Source organism: Hyla sarda, chromosome 4 (assembly GCF_029499605.1).
Source record: "Hyla sarda isolate aHylSar1 chromosome 4, aHylSar1.hap1, whole genome shotgun sequence".
Taxonomy (NCBI): Eukaryota; Metazoa; Chordata; class Amphibia; order Anura; family Hylidae; genus Hyla; species Hyla sarda.
In genome coordinates, this window is record NC_079192.1 from 416,126,483 (window position 1) to 416,145,221 (window position 18,739).

Below are 18,739 nucleotides of genomic sequence, written 5' to 3' on the forward strand. Positions count from 1 at the left end.
TCTACCATGTCTTCTGTATGACACCACTGCTCTCTACCATGTCTTCTGTATGACACCACTGCTCTCTACCATGTCTTCTGTATGACACCACCGCTCTCTACTGTGTCTTCTGCCTGACACCATCGCTCTCTACCGTGTCTTCTGTATGACCCCATCGCTCTCTACCGTGTCTTCTGCCTGACACCATCGCTCTCTACCGTGTCTTCTGTATGACGCCAACCACTCTCTACCATGTCTTCTGTATGACACCACTGCTCTCTACCGTGTCTTCTGTGTGACACCACCGCTCTCTACAGTTTCTTCTCTATGACACCACCGATCCTGTACCCCAAGTGTCACTTTCTTGTACCATGTTGCTTTCTGTATAAATCTCACTTATCATATTAAATTGGATAAAAATGTGATAAAAATATAAATACCTTTTGGACCTTAGGCACAGTCCTTGGGGATCAGTGATCGTGATCGTCCTGTATAGGATCCAATGATAAATCCAACACTGAATAGAGAGTCTGAGGATCAGGAGAAGTTCATCATGGTCAGAAGAAGTCACTGCAGGGAGACCAGAGCCGGGGGGTCAGTGATGGGACACCAGATATGAGAGTCAGTGCATGGAGACTAGAGAATCAGGTCAGTGGAGATAGCTTGGGGGGTCAACTTAGGTAAACCGGAACATTGGGTTAATGCTGGAATACCAAGATCCAGTGTAAGGAGACCCGAACTTGGGGTCAGTGTAGGGAGAGAAGAGCCTGGGGGTCAGCGTAGGGAGAGAAGAGCCTGGGGGTCAGCGTAGGGAGAGAATAGCCTGGGGGTCAGCGTAGGGAGAGAAGAGCCTGGGGGTCAGCGTAGGGAGAGAAGAGCCCGGGGGTCAGTGTAGGGAGAGAAGAACCTGGGGGTAAGTGTAGGGAGAGAAGAGCCTGGGGGTCAGTGTAAGGAGAGAAGAACCTGGGGTTCAGTGTAGGGAGAGAAGAACCTGGGGGTAAGTGTAGGGAGAGAAGAGCCTGGGGGTCAGTGTAGGGAGAGAAGAACCTGGGGGTAAGTGTAGGGAGAGAAGAGCCTGGGGGTCAGTGTAGGGAGAGAAGAGCCCGGGGGTCAGCGTAGGGAGAGAAGAGCCTGGGGGTCAGTGTAGGGAGAGAAGAGCCCGGGGGTCAGTGTAGGGAGAGAAAAGCCTGGGGGTCAGTGTAGGGAGAGAAGAGCCTGGGGGTCAGCGTAGGGAGAGAAGAGCCTGGGGGTCAGCGTAGGGAGAGAAGAGCCTGGGGGTCAGTGTAGGGAGAGAAGAGCCTGGGGGTCAGCGTAGGGAGAGAAGAGCCTGGGGGTCAGCGTAGGGAGAGAAGAGCCTGGGGGTCAGTGTAGGGAGAGAAGAGCCCGGGGGTCAGTGTAGGGAGAGAAGAACCTGGGGGTCAGTGTAGGGAGAGAAGAGCCTGGGGGTCAGCGTAGGGAGAGAAGAGCCCGGGGGTCAGTGTAGAGGGCTCCACAGCCTGGGGGGTCAGTGAAGAAGAGTCCACAGCCTGGGGGTCAGTGTAGGGAGAGAAGAGCCTGGGGGTCAGTGTAGAGGGCTCCACAGCCTGGGGGTCAGTGTAGAGGGGTCCACAGCCTGGGGGTCAGTGTAGGGAGAGAAGAGCCTGGGGGTCAGTGTAGAGGGGTCCACAGCCTGGGGGTCAGTGTAGAGGGGTCCACAGCCTGGGGGTCAGTGTAGAGGGGTCCACAGCCTGGGGGTCAGTGTAGAGGGGTCCACAGCCTGGGGGTCAGTGTAGAGGGGTCCACAGCCTGGGGGTCAGTGTAGAGGGGTCCACAGCCTGAAGATCAGTGGAGGATCAGATCCTGGGGAGGTCTGAGCAGAAGAGTCCGGAGGATTGTAGGGTCCTGGGTGTCTCAGACTCTTCTATGTTTTCAGACCTCCAGAGCTGCCGGGATATTTAAGGGATGAAGGACGTAATTCTAAACCTCTCCGCCCTCACATTCCTGGGTCCAGCAGGGAGAGCACAGGAGGGCACAGAGGTCACCGGGCACCAGATGCCCCCTGCTGACCCCGCACCTGCATCCACCACTTATTGATCACTGTACACACAGGGCGCAGTAATTCTCTGCCCCGCAGGCCTCTTCTGTGGTATCTGGGAAAGCTGGGTGACCATCATATTTCAGCCCTATACATAATCCATCCACAGATCTCTATAGTTATGCTAATTGGTATTCAGGAATCTGGGAAAGTTGGGTGGCAGTGCCTTTGGCAACTGCGGTTAATTATTTATTTATTTTGTATGAACCAGGAAGCTCAGGATGAGCTTGTTCAGACAACAGCTATGTCACCCAATCATTTCATGCAAGTGCATGCTCTTCTCAGCTGAGTGTGCATGTGTTTTCAATGTGAAGAGAGGTGTAAGCCGCTGCCAGACACCTCCATCACCTCCAGACTCCTACTACGTCTCATCTCTTTAGGGACAATAGGATCAGAATGTGGAGATCCAGCTGGCCGATCACTATCTACAATCTGCTGAGGCATGTATCTAAAGGCATGTATCTAAGCCTTTCATGTTAAATACTGTCTGCTGAGTCACTATATGTTATCTGGTCAAATACTTAGTCAGCCAGACCTTACAAAAAAATGAGTATAACCAACTCTAAGATATGGTGACCCAGCAGAGAGTATCACAAAGAGTTAGATACTCAGCTCAGGAGACAGTATCACACATGATAGGCTTAGATACAGCAAACTATAATAGAGTATGACACATAAAAGGATTCGATTAACCAGCTCAGAAGACATAATAAACATAGGCATATGGCTCAACAAAGGGTATCACACACAGGCTTAGATACCGCAGATCAGCAGATAGTATCACACATGATAGGCTTAGATACAGCATAGTATCACACATGATAGGCTTAGATACAGCAGATAGTATCACACACGATAGGCTTAGATACAGCAGACAGTACCACATATGACAGGCTTAGATACAGCAGATCAGCAGACAGTATCACACATGATAAGCTTAGATACAGCAGATCAGCAGATAGTATCACACATGATAGGCTTAGATACAGCAGACAGTATCACACATGATAAGCTTAGATACAGCAGATCAGCAGATAGTATCACACATGATAGGCTTAGATACAGTAGATAGTATCACACATGATAGGCTTAGTAGACACAGCAGATAGGCAGACAGTATCACACATGATAGGCTTAGATACAGCAGATAGTATCACACATGATAGGCTTAGATACAGCAGATAGTATCACACATGATAGGCTTAGACACAGCAGATCAGCAGACAGTATCACACATAATAGGCTTAGATACAGCTCAGAATAAAGTATAAGACATGATAGTATTAAATACACCCAATCAGCAAACAGTATAATTTGGCTTAGATACATAGCTCAACACAAAGTATCACATATTCCTATTACACAATAGACAAAGAAACATCAGCTCAGTAGACAGTATCACACTTGATAGGCTTAGATACACAGCTCAGCAGACAGTATCACACTTGACAGGCTTAGATCCACAACTCGGCAGACAGTTTCACACTTGATATTCTTAGATACACTGCTCGGCAGACAGTATCACACTTGATATTTTTAGATACACTGCTCGGCAGACAGTATCACACTTGATATTCTTAGATACACTGCTCGGCAGACAGTATCACACTTGATATTCTTAGATACACTGCTCGGCAGACAGTATCACACTTGATATTCTTAGATACACAGCTCGGCAGACAGTATCACACTTGATATTCTTAGATACACTGCTCGGCAGACAGTATCACACTTGATATTCTTAGATACACAGCTCGGCAGACAGTATCACACTTGATAGTCTTAGATACACAGCTCGGCAGACAGTATCATACTTGATATTCTTAGATACACAGCTCGGCAGACAGTATCACACTAGATATTCTTAGATACACAGCTCGGCAGACAGTATCACACTTGATATTCTTAGATACACAGCTCAGCAGACAGTATCCTACAGGATAGGCTTAGATACACAGCTCAGCAGACAGTATCACACTTAATAGTCTTAGATACACAGCTCAGCAGACAGTATCACACAGGATAGGCTTAGATACATCAGCTGAGTAGCTCACTTTCTCTTGATATTATTCTTGTGTCCTGCGCGCTGTCCCTGTGGCCGCCATTACAGCTGAGCTTCTTCTTGATGATGCTGCAGATTTCGGCAGCTGCCGGGGGGTTACGCTCTCCCCTCTCTGTGTGTCGCCGCCCTGCTGTTCACCGGCCTCATCCGCACATCTGCAAATCCAGCTGCTTTCCCATGAGGAGGCCATAGAGGAAGAAACTCAGCCTCAGGGACCGACACAAACTACACCCTAAAACATTCCATCACCCACAGGGGACGCGTTAACCCCCTCAGGGCCACACATCAGCCACAATTCTTCTCCAACATACATAGATAGTAGCCTGTCCATCACAATGGTGGTCACCCAGCTTTCTCACAGCCCTTAATGGCAAACCTGTCAAGTTCTGTGGTGATCTATTTGTAGTGCCATTCAGAGCTTGGGAAAGCTGGTTTATGCGACCATATTAGTTCTTACCCAGCTTTCCCATCAGCAGATAGAACAGGATGAGTCTCCTGGGTTATTATTGTTATTCTAGGAGGAAATGTTCTTTTATCCGGCCCCGCAGCTGACGGTCAGGAATTCTCCGATGTTGTTATACGTGACCGCGCAGCGTGGAGCCGCGTCCTCGCCTGGTCCTTCCGCAGGGGATCGGGGGTCAGGCAGCTGTGACCTGTCCCTAGGTCCATCACAAAACATCTTCACTAAGAGTCCGAATGTTACCATGAAAGGGGTTATAGAGGATTAGAAAAACATAGCGGCTTTCTTCCAAAATAGCAAAACACCTGTCTTCAGGTTGTGTGTGGTATTACAACACGGCTCTATTCACTTCAATGGACCTTATTTATATCACCACTAGAGGGAGCTCACTGCCTATATATGTATATATCACCACCAGAGGGAGCTCACTACCTATAAATTATATATATATATATATATATCACCACTAGAGGGAGCTCACTGCCTATATATTATATGTCTCACCAATCAAGGGAGCTCACTGCCTATATATTATATATCTCACCACTAGAGGGCGCTCACTGCCTATATATTATATATATCACCACTAGAGTGAGCTCACTACCTATATATTATATATCTCACCACTAGAGGGAGCTCACTGCCAATATATATTATATATCTCACCACTAGAGGGAGCTCACTACCTATATATTATATATATATCACCACTAGAGGGAGCTCACTACCTATATATTATATATATCACCACTAGAGGGAGCTCACTACCTATATATTATATATATCACCACTAGAGGGAGCTCACTACCTACATATTATATATCTCACCACTAGAGGGCGCTCACTGCCTATATATTATATATCTCAACACTAGAGGGAACTCACTGCCTATATATTATATATATTCACCACTAGAGGGAGCTCACTGCCTATATATTATATATATTCACCACTAGAGGGAGCTCACTGCCTATATATTATATATATATTCACCACTAGAGGGAGCTCACTACCTATATATTATATATCTCACCACTAGAGGGAGCTCACTGCCTATATATTATATATATCACCACTAGAGGGAGCTCACTGCCTATATATTATATATATCACCACTAGAGGGAGCTCACTGCCTATATATTATATATATTCACCACTAGAGGGAGCTCACTGCCTATATATTATATATATCACCACTAGAGTGAGATCCCTACCTATATATTATATATCTCACTACTAGAGGGAGCTCACTGCCTATATATTATATTTATCACCACTAGAGGGAGCTCACTGCCTATATATTATATATATTCACCACTAGAGGGAGCTCACTACCTATACATTATATATCTCACCACTAGAGGGAGCTCACTGCCTATATATTATATATATCACCACTAGAGTGAGATCCCTACCTATATATTATATATCTCACCACTAGAGGGAGCTCACTGCCTATATATTATATATATCACCACTAGAGGGAGCTCACTGCCTATATATTATATATATCACCACTAGAGGGAGCTCACTACCTATATAATATATATCCACTATAGGAGCTCACTACATGCATTGTATTTATATCAGCACTAGAGGGAGCTCACTACCTACCTACATGAAGGTGCTACCAGGAGACAGGCCAGTACATCAGGAGACATGGAGGAGACCGTAGGAGGGCAACAACCCAGCAGGACCGCTACCTCCGCCTTTGTGCAAGGAGGAGCACTGCCAGAGCCCTGCAAAATGACCTCCAGCAGGCCAAAAATGTGCATGTGTCCACTCAAACTGTCAGAAACAGACTCCATGAGGGTGGTATGAGGGCCCAACGTCCACAGGTGGGGGTTGAGCTTACAGCCCAACACCGTGCAGGGCGTTTGGTATTTGCCAGAGAACACCAAGATTGGCAAATTCACCACTGGGGCCCTGTGCTCTTCACAGATGAAAGCAGGTTCACACTGAGCACATGTGAGAGATGTGACAGAGTCTGGAGACGCCGTGGAGAACGTTCTGCTGTCTGCAACATCCTCCAGCATGACCGGTTTGACAGTGGGTCAGTAATGGTGGGGGGTGGCATTTCTTTGGGGGGGCCGCACAGCCCTCCAGGTGCTTGCCAGAGGTAGCCTGACTGCCATTAGGTACCAAGATGAGATCCTCAGACCCCTTGTGAGACCATATGCTGGTGCGGTTGGCCCTGGGTTCCTCCTAATACAAGACAATGCTAGACCTCATGTGGCTGGAGTGTGTCAGCAGTTCCTACAAGAGGAAGGCATTGATGCTAAGGACTGGCCGCCCGTTCCCCTGAATCTGATTGAGCACATCTGGAACGTCTCGCTCCATCCACCACAGACTGTCCAGGAGTTGGCGGATGCTTTAGTCCAGGTCTGGGAGGACATCCCTCAGGAGACCATCCTCCACCTCATCAGGAGCATGCCCAGGCATTGTAGGGAGGTCATAAAGTTGGATCGGCCTGTAGTGGGGTTTTCCTCTTTGATTTTGAGGGTGACTCCATATCCAGACCTCCAGGGGTTGATACATTTGATTTCCATTGATAATTTTTGTGATTTTGTTGTCAGCGCATTTTACTATGTAAAGACGAAAGTATTTCATACGATTAGTTCATTCAATCAGATCTAGGCTGTGTAATCGCAGTGTTCCCTTAAATTTTTTTGAGCAGTGTATATATTACCAATAGAGGGAGCTCATTACATACATATTATATATATCACCACTAGAGGGCGCTCCCTATCCCTACACACATATCTGGGTTGGAGTGCACATGCGCAATAGCGCAAGACCCCGGAACCACACAGCGCATGCACGAGACTGGATCATCATCAAAAGAGCGCTCACTATGGTCAGTGTCAAAAAGAGCTCTACAGGGTCAGCTGATCTCCCAGACACCTAAGGGCGGCTTTTGACGAGACTTATGGTCTGTGTTCTTAGTGCCATGTTGCATATATATTGGGGCATCTATTTACATTTGTGTAAATACTTTACATACATGTATGCACATGTAGTATAATTATAATACTAGCATGAATGATAGTGTAGCATGTGGTAAGTGTATAGCTTAGGGAACCTGTGCTGTAAATTATACTATCATTATACTACTAGCATGAATGTTAGTGTAGCATGTGATAAGTGTATAGCTTAGGGAACCTGTGCTGTATATTTTTCTATCATTATACTACTAGCAGAATGTTAGTATAGCATGTGGTATGGTGTATAGCTTAGGGAACCTGTGCTGTATATTATACTATCATTATACTACTAGCATGAATGTTAGTGTAGCATGGGGTAAGTGTATAGCTTAGGGAACCTGTGCTGTATATTTTTCTATCATTATACTACTAGCAGAATGTTAGTGTAGCATGTGGTATGGTGTATAGCTTAGGGAACCTGTGCTGTATATTATACTATCATTATACTACTAGCATGAATGTTAGTGTAGCATGTGATAAGTGTATAGCTTTGGGAACCTATGCTGTATATTTTTCTATCATTATACTACTGGCAGAATGTTAGTGTAGCATGTGGTATGGTGTATAGCTTAGGGAACCTGTGCTGTATATTGTACTATAATTATACTACTGGCAGAATGTTAGTGTAGCATGTGATAAGTGTATAGCTTAGGGAACCTGTGCTGTATATTTTACTATCAGTATACTACTAGCAGAATGTTAGTGTAGCATGTGGTATGGTGTATAGCAGCGGTCTTCAACCTGTGGACCTCCAGATGTTGCAAAAATACAACTCCCAGCATGCACGGACAGCCGTTGGTTGTCAGTGCATGCTGGGAGTTGTAGTTTTGCAACATCTGGAGGTCCGCAGGTTGAAGACCACTGGTGTATAGCTTAGGGAGCCTGTGCTGTATATTATACTTTCATTATACTACTAGCAGAATGTTAGTGTAGCATGTGGTATGTGATATTTTGCGTAGAGACTTCTGGATACTCCTTTAGAACACCTTCTACAGCTCACTATCTACATATTATATATATAACCACTAGAGGGAGTTCAGTACATACATATTATATATAACTCCACTAGAGGGCGCTCTATATACATTTTATATGTCACCACTAGAGGTAGCTCACTACATACATATTATAAATATCCCCATGGAAGGTGGGGGGGATGCAATTTGTCAAAACATAATGGGAGTTGTAGTTTTGCAACAGCTGGAGAACTATGTTTAATGCAGCTGCGGTTTCCAGAAGTGTGTGTGTGTGTGTATATATATATATATATATATATATATATTATTTTTTTTTTTTTTTACAGCAGCCATAAAGTGAGACTGAAGAAGTCGAAGAAAAGTTATGTAGCCGGGAGGCAGAGCAGAATCAGGTGTAATCTCTATAATACACACAGCAATATCCACACCTATAGAATCGGGGGAGGAGGGGATGTTGTCCCAGGGACATGGTGTGACGCATAGTGCAATTTGTTCCTTACGAGGACACAAGTTCAGGTTCATGAAAGCACTGAAGGAGGGTGTGGATGTTGTCACCATAATACGGATATCTATCTATCTATCTATCTATCTATCTATCTATCTATCTATATATATAGCAGTATAAATGCAGAAAGAAAGGAAAAAAAAAAAACTTACAGATGATCCTGAGAGGTGTCTGGCCGCAGCAGCAGGACGAGGGATGGGGATGGACCCAGCTGTTGCAACTTCGGCCTTCAGCTGTCAGAGCATGCTGGAAGTTGTAGTTGTGCAAGACAAGAGGCAGGGAAGTCACAGGCAGTACCCCCCCCCCCCCCCCCTTGATGTACCCGATGTTTTGAAGGTTCCTTGGATCTCTCACGTCTAGTCAATCCTGGGGTCTGATCACCTCTGGGGACCTCCGCCCGCCTCCTCTCCACTTTACGCGCTCATAAAAGTGAATCTTTGACAGAAAGGCAGAGCGCGGCTGTCACGTTATGTCACGGTAACATTTCCTTCTCGTAAACTTCATTGTGGGACACAGGAGACCATGGGTGAGAAAAAAAAGGGAAGTAGCCCCTCCTGAGCAGGATAGACCCGTCCGCTGGCACTGACCTAATCAGCTTCTACCAGAGCAGGAGGAGGACGACCGAGATAAGAGACCGAGAAGTGAAACCACCAGCAGACCCGAACGGGTGGGTGCAGAGTCCTCCAATGAAGATCACGAGAAAGAAAGAGATTTTTATGTCAGGGAACATGGAAGGTTCAGAAGTAGTCCATGGGGTGGGAAAGGTCTACTGCCAAAGAGGTCCAAGCAGGAAGAACTAGGCATTGAAAGAACATCCTAGATACCACCAGGCAGCAGAGGTGAGGTTCCTCGAAAGGTTTAAGTAGTTAACCAGTAACCGTAAGGGTCCATTGTGAACATGTCTGAGAAACATCCACAGATCCGGAACAGAGAACAGAGATATGGAAGGTGGATCTTGTTTCAGTGCAGGAAGACTGGAGCCAGAAGGCATAGTCATTGAGGAAGTCGGCGAGCTATGGTAGGGTCAAGGAGAACTTCCAGGTGAGGCACCAAAAAAGAAGAGAAGGGGGGGGGGGTGGAAAGTAGGGTCAACAATCAGGAGATGACCATGGCCGAGATGTCAAGAGACAACTGTAGAAACCCAAGTGGACAACCCTCAGAGGAACCAGGAAGTTTGGATACAATTAATGAGGTGGGAGTCTCAAGAAAGTCCAAGCAGGGGGCTTGAAATCCAAGGATTCCAAAGAAAACAGTCTGGCCTTACATGGAATAGAAGCATTTATTGGAAGAAGAAAGCTTCCTGGCTTTGGATTGGAGTCAGGATGACCAGGATGAAGAACTGCAGGTCTTAGGAATGTAGACACAGGAGACCATGGAAGGTCCAAAAGCAGTCCATGGGGTGGGAAAAATCTATTGCCAAAGAGTACCAGCTGGAAGAACAATGCGTAGTGCTTACAGAACATCCTAGATATGACCAGCAAGCACAGGTTAGGTTCCTCTAAAGGCTTGTAAGAAAGGGAAAAAGTGGCTGAAGATCAAGTGGTGAACCGGCCACAGTGTGGGTGAAATGTGAACGTGTCTGAGGAACATCCACAGATCAGGAAGAGAGACGTGAGATATGTAAGGTGGATCTGGTTCCAGTGCAGGAAGAGTGGAGCCAGAAGGCAAAGTCATCGAGGAAGTCTGTGAGCTATGGTAGGGTCAGGCTAAAGGAAAACTTCTAGGTGAGGCACCAGAAAAGGAGAAGAAATAGGGTTAAAAAAAAAATGTTAGATGGCATAAAAAAATCAGGCACTCAAGCTAAGGAGATGACCATGGCCAGGATGCCAAGAGAAAACTGTACGTACCCAAGTGGATAACCCTCAGAGGAACCAAGAAGTTTGGAGACAATTATTGAGGTGGGAAGAAAGTCCATGCAGGGGCTTGAAATCCAAGTCTTCCGAAGAAAAAAAAAGTCTGACCTTACATGGAATGGAAGCATTTATTTAAAGAAGAAGGCTTCCCGGCTTTGGATTGGAGGCAGGATGAAGAACTGCAGGCCTTAGGAATCTAGACACAGGAGACCATGGAAAGTCCAAAAGAAGTTCATATGGTGGGAAAAATCTACTGCCAAAGAGTACCAGCTGGAAGAATGGGGCGTTGCGCTTACAAAACATCCTAGATATGACCAGAAAGCACAGGTGGGGTTCCTCGAAAGGCTTGTAAGAAAGGCAAAAAGTGGCTGAAGATCAAGTAGTGAACCAGCCAGTGTGGGTCAAATGTGAACGTGTCTGAGGATCACCGCCAGATCAGGAAGAGAGACGTGAGATATGGAAGGTGGATCTGGTTCCAGTGCAGGAAGAGTGGAAGAGTAGAGCCAGAAGGCATAGTCATCAAGGAAGTCAGCGAGCAATGGTGGGGGGTCAGGATAAAGGCACCAGAAGAGAAGAAAGAGGGGAAAAAAGAATGCTATGTGGGGTGAAAATAAGGAGATGACCATGGCCGACATGCCAAGAGACAACTGTAGAAACCCAAGTGGACAACCCTCAGGGGAACCAAGAGCTTGGGATAAAATGATTGAGGTGGAAGCCAGAAGAAAGTCCAAGCATGGGGCTTTGAAATCCAAGAATTCCAAAGAAAACAGTCTGACCTTACATGGAATGGAAGCATTTATTGGAAGAAGAAAGCTTCCCGGCTTCAAATGGAGTCAGGATGACTAGGATGGAAGAACTGCAGGCCTTAGGAATGTAGACACAGGAGACCATGGGAGGTCCAAAAGCAGTCCATGGGTCTACTGCCAAAGAGTACCAGCTGGAAAAACGAGGCGTTTCGGCTCAAGAACATCTGACCAATGAGTACACGTGAGGTTCCTCGAAATGCTTCAAAGATGGTTGGTCAGACTTTCAATAAAAAGGAAGGTAGCAGAGCAATGTGGTAAGTAATTCCTAAACACCCTGCATGGGTAGAGAGGAACGTCCCTGAGGACTTGTATGGAAGACCAGACGCGGTTGTCGATTACTCCACCTGGTGACAGATGAATGCCCCCCCATTCATCTGTCACCAGGTGGAGTAATCGACAACCGCGTCCCCCCGAGCATTGCCAAAGCCAGACAAGAACTGGTGGGTCCGGCGCGGCGCTAGGGAAGAAGGTCTATGGTAATGAATCCACAAGGAGCTCCACAGTGGAAGAGGAAAAGCCGGGGAGCAGAGGATCAAACAAGTAGATCAGGATTGGTGACAGATGGAGGTGACCTATTGGGGGAAAAAGGCCGCACCAGCCATCGAACCATCCAGTAACCAAAGAACAAGTTATACAATATGGCACATCAATGGGAGAAGGTGCTATATGGAGAAGCCCGATAGTGGTAATGACCGCTCCAGAAGATTAGGGGGCCAAGTAGGACAATCACATTACGCCATAGAGAAGTTCCCCATCAACAGAACAAGGTAATTGTGGCCAGTGTTGGGACAAGTTACACAAAGAGGACCGCATGGGACTGCCGGTCAAGTGATGGGATACAATCAACAATGGGCTGGTCAATGGGACTAGTGGTACAATGTGGCGACACCATGTCGGAGAGCACAATCTGGCGGTAGAGGGTCACAAAGCAGACAGTGTAGTAAGGGTCCACCGCCAGACTGTTGGCGATTAATAACAGAAGCAGAAAGCGACAGTAGTGGAGTTACTTCCTTTTTTTCACTTTACGTCAGCGCCTTCTAGATGCAGCAGCCGATACCCATGGTGTCCCCTCCAATGAAACATCCATGAAAGGGTGAATTTTAACATATGTACTTAAAGGGGTACTGCAGCCATAGAATACTTATCCCCTATCCGCAGGACAAGGGATAAGTGTCTGATTGCGGGGGGGGGGGGGGGGTGACTGCTGGGACCCCCTGTGATCTCCCATACCGGGACGCGGCATCATGCTTGTGTCGTTGACCTCACTGAAGTCGACAGACATGCCCCATCCATTCAACTCTATGGGAGAGGTGGGAATACACGAACGCTGCATATCAGTCTCTCCCATAGAGATACATGGGGGGGGGGCGTGTCGGCCGCAGCATCATGCTGCGGCTGACATGCCTCCTACACGGGCAGAGCCACAGCAGTATCAGGGGCCCCGTACAGGAGATCGCGGAGGGTCCCAGTATTCGGACCCCCACACGACCAGACACTTATCTCCCATCCTGCGGATAAGTGTTCTATGGCTGCACATCTACTTTAACATTGACCGTTTTAGGATACTGTCCCTTTAAATTTTTGTTCTTTCTAGAGATACATTGTAACACAGGAGGATTTCTGTAAATTATTATTGTAGCCACATTGGACGTTCATTAGATTTGCCATAAAGTAGAACAACGGCGACCAGGAGAGGTTGTCAGCCCCAAGAGTCAACTATATGGAAAAATTAGCCGTATTACGTATTCAGCTCCTACGCGCAGATCTATGCGTTTCCACGGTTACAGACTACAAACAATCTCTAAACGCCAGTCACTTACTTGTTGCTAATTTTGTTACTCTATATTACCAATAAATAGTGGGGGGGAAAAAATAAAACTGCAAGATCTGACTACGCGGGATTTGTTTGTAGTCTGTAGTCATGGCGACACTTAGCTCTATTTAGATGCATTAGAACAGGTCTCTCCAACTGTTGCCTTTTGCCTGCCAAGGCCATGATGGGGGTTGTAGTTTTGTAACAAGTGGAGAGACACAGGTTGGGGCAGTGTTTGCTGCCTCCAGCTGATGCAAGACTACAACTCCCAGCATCCCCGGACAGCCTCCAGCACTTAGGAAAGAGGAAAAACCCCAGTGGAGGAAACCTCAAGGGCAGTGGTCTCCAACCTGCGGACCTCCAGATGTTGCAAAACTACAACTCCCAACATGCCCGGACAGCCAACGGCTGTCCGGGCATGCTGGGAGTTGTAGTTTTGCAACATCTGGAGGTCCGCAGGTTGGAGACCACTGCTCTAGGGAAACCATGGCTGGAGGATTGACCTTGCCTTGAGCAGTTTTTCCCAACAAGTGTGCCTCCTGCTGTTGCAAAATTACAACTCCCAGCATGCCCGGACTGGCAACATTGGGTTTGAAAATTGTTATATATAATTTTTTACCATTCTGCAACACGTAAAGCTGGGTAACAACCAAAAAAACTCCGACTTTAGGAGACTTCTAAAATCACTTGTAACCAGGCTTGTTTACCATTCGGGAGTCTGGAAAAGTTGGAAGTTAAAACAGTAGCAAAAGGAGTCTTAAAATATAACCAGACTGTGCAGATTTTGGATTTGCCGAGGCCAGACAAGCCCCGCCCCCGCAGAACGTCACTCCACCTTACCTTGTCCTATGCGGAGCCTTCCCGAATTTTTTATTTTTAAAACAATTCTCCAAAAACGATTTGCATTGACATAACTCAAAAACATTGAGAAACCTTCACTTTACGTTATAAGGGCTCATTCACACTACGGAAATTTTGAGCACACTGCAGAATCTCGCGGAAAATTCCTATTCCGGCGACAGAGTGAACGCGTTCGCTCTTTCGCCGGGAATTCCGCGAGGACTGCATTACCGTCAATGGGGACAGCGCATATGGAAGAATACGGCGCAAAGAAATTCCATAGCGTGAATGGGCCCTAAGGGTACGTTCATATATTCGACTTACCATCAGAAAATCTGCAGCAGGTGTGAACGTACCCTTAAAGGGGTACTCTGCCCCCAGACATCTTATCCCTAAAAGGATCTCTGTGCAGCACCCGGCATTCGTTTAGAACGCAGTGTGCGGGGGTCGGGACGTCAGTGCCACGCCCCCTCAATGCAAGTCTATGGGAGGGGGTGTGACAATTGCCACGCCCCCTCCCATAGACTCCGATTGAGGGGGTGTGGCGTGACTTCAGGACCCCCGCCGCTCGATCCAAGGGTTCGGTACAAAATGTGCTGAACGCTGGGGCAGCGGAGTACCCTTTTAAAGGGGTACTCCGCTGCTCAGCGTTTGGAACAAACTGTTCCGAACGCCAGAGTCGGGAGCTCGTGACATCATAGCCCCGCCCCCTTATGACATCACACCCCGCCCCCTCAATGCAAGTCTATGGGAGGGGGCGTGACAGCCGTCACGCCCCCTCCCATAGACTTGCATTGAGGGTGTGGGCGTGACGTCATAAAGGGGCGGAGCTATGACGTCACAAGCTCTTGGCTCCAAACGCTGGAGCCGGCGCCAAGAGCTTGTGACGTCATAGCTCCGCCCCCTCATGACGTCACGCCCACCCCCTCAATGCAAGTCTATGGGAGGGGGCAAGGCGGCTGTCACGCCCCCTACCATAGACTTGCATTGAGGGGGTGGGGTGTGATGTCATAAGGGGGCGTGGCTATGACGTCACGAGCTCCCGACTCCGGCGTTCGAAGCAGTTTGATCCAAACGCTGAGCAGCGGAGTACCCCTTTAAGCTTTCTGAGCAGTGCATTGTGGGAGATCAGCCGTTCAGTCACATGACTGACGACAGGGGTGACTGTATTCTTCCCCATCGATAAATTTGCATCGTAAGCGAATCTGGAAAAAAGATGCGTGATAACCGGCAAGGGTTGTCACCCAGCTTTTCCCAATCCCAGAGGATAGAAAGATGGTGGACGCGGCTTCTCACCCAACTTTCCCAGTCTCCTGGGACACATCCCGGAGAACCGGCCAGGAGTCTCAGAAAGATAGCAGTTCAAGTGGCGGACGTGGCTTCTCACCCAACTTTCCCAAGAACAGAACAGAAGAGGCCAGCTAGGTGACTCTATACAGATGCCAGGCGTGGATAGGAGAGAAAACTATTTATACAACAGTCAGTAGTCACAGAAAGAAGAAAGGGAAGACGGCTCCGACCTTCCCCGGGGGATTTTCTAAAAACGCGACACCCATCACCCACACCGGGAGCGGCCAAAGTCATATCCCCCCTCCACGTGGCTCCTGGGACCCTCGGCATTCATACTTCACCCGTGAGGATGACCGCCACGCCCCCCGCAGCCATCGTGTGTGCGCATCCTGCAGCATTCTGGCTTCCATTAGGTAAAAGTGGATGGGTGGGATCATGTAGGTACCGGAGGGGGGAGAACAGTTTTATCTTCCCCACAGAGCTGCAGTCCAATGATCGGGGGGCCGGGGGGCGCTGTGCGAGGCCGAGGGCGCTACCTAACAACAGACGGCTCTGCAGGAAAGGGTTAACCAGTCTATGGAGGGGAAACAAAATAAAAAGGAAATAAAATAAATCCACTCTGCTAGCTGACCTCCTGCTTCACCTCGATGGTGGGCAACGGGAAACCAGGGGTGAAAGTCAAGGTGGGCGGGCAGGGGGGGCAGGGCAGGCAGGGGCCCGGGACTCGCTTTTGGTTACAGTTCGTGCAGATGTAATCCTCGTTCTCCGCCATTTCGGAGGAGACGCCGACACAGACCTGATGGAACCACTCGTCACAGCCGCCGTCACACTGCACCCAGTCCACCTGCGGGAAGAGAACAGACAGGGTTAAAGCGGAAAAGATGGAGGAGGGGAGACAACAATACACAAGACCCTCAGGACCCTCTTAAAGGGGTACTCCACTGCTCAGCTTTTGAACAAACTGTTCAGAACACTGGAGCCGGGAGCTCGTGATGTCGTAGCCCCGCCCCTCTCATGCCATCACGCCCCCTCCCATATACTTGCATTGAGGGGGCGGGGCATGACACCACGAGGGGGCGGGGCTATGACGTCACGAGCTCCCGGCGCCGGCTGCAGCATTCGGAACAGTTTGTTCCAAACGCTGAGCAGCGGAGTACCCCTTTAAGAGTTTACCTAACGCCTTTATCCATTCCTGAACCGGCTGATTACAGTTGTGGCGTCTTCAATAGCGCAGTAAGTGGATACAAGACACAACTCTACATTCTGTTTAACCCCTTAATGGCGGCAGGGGGTTCAAACTTATGTTGATTCTTTAGGTCAGTATGATCGCAATGATACACAATTTATATGGGTTATTTATTTTATTATCCTTATTATTTTTAATATCATTATCATCATTTTTATTATTATTTTTGTTATTTATCAGTTGCTGGGGATTATCATCATTATTACTATTATTAAATTTTTTTAATAATGATTAATATTTATATTTTATAATTATTTTATTATTTTCTGATTATTATGATTATTATTAATATCATTATCATCATTATTTTTGTTATTTATTAGTTGCTGAGGATTATCATCATTATTATTATGATTATTATTATTATTTATATTTTATTATTTTTATTATATATTATTTTCTGATTATTTATTATGATTATTATTTTATTATATATTATTATTAATAATAATAAAAACACTTATTTTTATAGTTTACTACTTTTTTTTATTTTTTATAATTTACTAGTTTTGACTTAACAAAAAAAAAGAAATAAAAAAAAAAAAAGAAAATAAGAGTATACTTAAAATTGCCCTGTTCTGACCCCTATATCTTTATTTTTTATTTTTCTGCCAATTGGGTTTATTCTTTGCGTCGTGATCTGTAGTTTTTATTGGTACCTTGGCGTAGAGCGGACCTTTTGATCTTTTATTCAATATTTTACTGGGATGTGATCTGATCAAACTACTGCAATTTCCTAATATGGATTATTATTTTTTTATTATTTTATTTATGCCATTCACAGTGCGGACGTTTCCACAGGCGACAATACCAAACATTTCTTTTATTATTTTTTATTTCAAAATGGCGGCAATTTTCATTTCTTTATTACGGAGATTGTTTTTTATGGATTTATAAAATATTTTAATTTTTATTTATTTTTATTATTTTTTAACACTCCACTTAGAGGACTTCTATAAGCAATCATTGATTGCTTATACAGATCAATGAAATACTATAATATTACATTAAATGAAGAAGAAATCCTGCTCGTCCATATTACGTAAAATGAAGTTTATTCCAGAACCGACAAAGACCGGATAATGGACAAGATATCTGGCTTTTTTTAAACTTCTTTCATGGTTTTAGTTACTGAGATGGAAAGTTCCGTTTATGCAGTATTTTCTATTTTTTTTTTATATATACTATGAGGGATTTTTTAATATATATATATTTTTTTTAAATTACATGTTTTTTAAATCATACCCTCTCTTTTTTCTGTGTGATGTTATGTTATTTTGTGTTGTATCCACCATTATACATTTTTTTCTGTATGATTGTGTGTCTAGAGCAGTGTTTCCCAGCCAGTGTGCCTCCAGCTGTTGCAAAACTACAACTCCCTGCATGCCCAGACAGCCAAAAGCTGTTCAGGCATGCCAAGAGTTGTACTTTCCCAACAAATGTGCCTCCAGCTGTTGCAAAACTACAACTCCCAGCATGCCCGGACAGCCTCCAGCACTTAGGAGAGGGGAAAAAACCCCAGTGAAGGAAACCTCTAGGGGAAACCATGGATGGAGGATTGTCCTTCCCTTGGGTTCAGAGTAGTGTTTCCCAACCAGGATGCCTCCAGCTGTTGCAAAACTACAACTCCCAGCATGCCCGGACAGCCAACGGCTGTCCGGGCATGCTGGGAGTTGTAGTTTTGTAACAGCTGGAGGCACACTTGTTGGGAAACTACAACTCTTGGCATGCCTGAACAGCCTGAGCATGCTTGGAGTTGTAATTTTGCAACAGCTGGAGGCACATTGGTTGGGAAACTCCGGTCTAGAGTCTCTCCATACGACTAAAGGTGAGCGCTGCACATGAAACGC

At 46.3% G+C, this 18,739-nt stretch overlaps 2 protein-coding genes across 3 annotated transcripts in view; both read right to left on the reverse strand.

Moving 5' to 3' along the window:
• SLC6A13 (solute carrier family 6 member 13) overlaps positions 1 to 9,341 on the reverse strand; it is a 47,276-nt gene extending 37,935 nt beyond the window's left edge. The window contains exons 1-2 of one of the 2 annotated variants that reach the window (XM_056517839.1): positions 9,194 to 9,341; positions 420 to 549 (exon numbers count right to left, since the gene is read on the reverse strand). The gene's annotated coding sequence lies outside the window, so the exon portion shown is untranslated. Of the gene's footprint in view, positions 1 to 419; positions 817 to 9,193 lie in introns of those variants that run through there. The other variant, XM_056517837.1, reaches the window with a different exon arrangement.
• Positions 9,342 to 15,806: 6,465 nt separating this feature from the next.
• KDM5A (lysine demethylase 5A) overlaps positions 15,807 to 18,739 on the reverse strand; it is a gene marked incomplete at its 5' end in the record, with an annotated part of 40,620 nt that continues 37,687 nt past the window's right edge. The window contains 1 exon segment of the mRNA XM_056517856.1: positions 15,807 to 16,487. Within this exon segment, the coding sequence (XP_056373831.1) occupies positions 16,266 to 16,487 (222 nt within the window).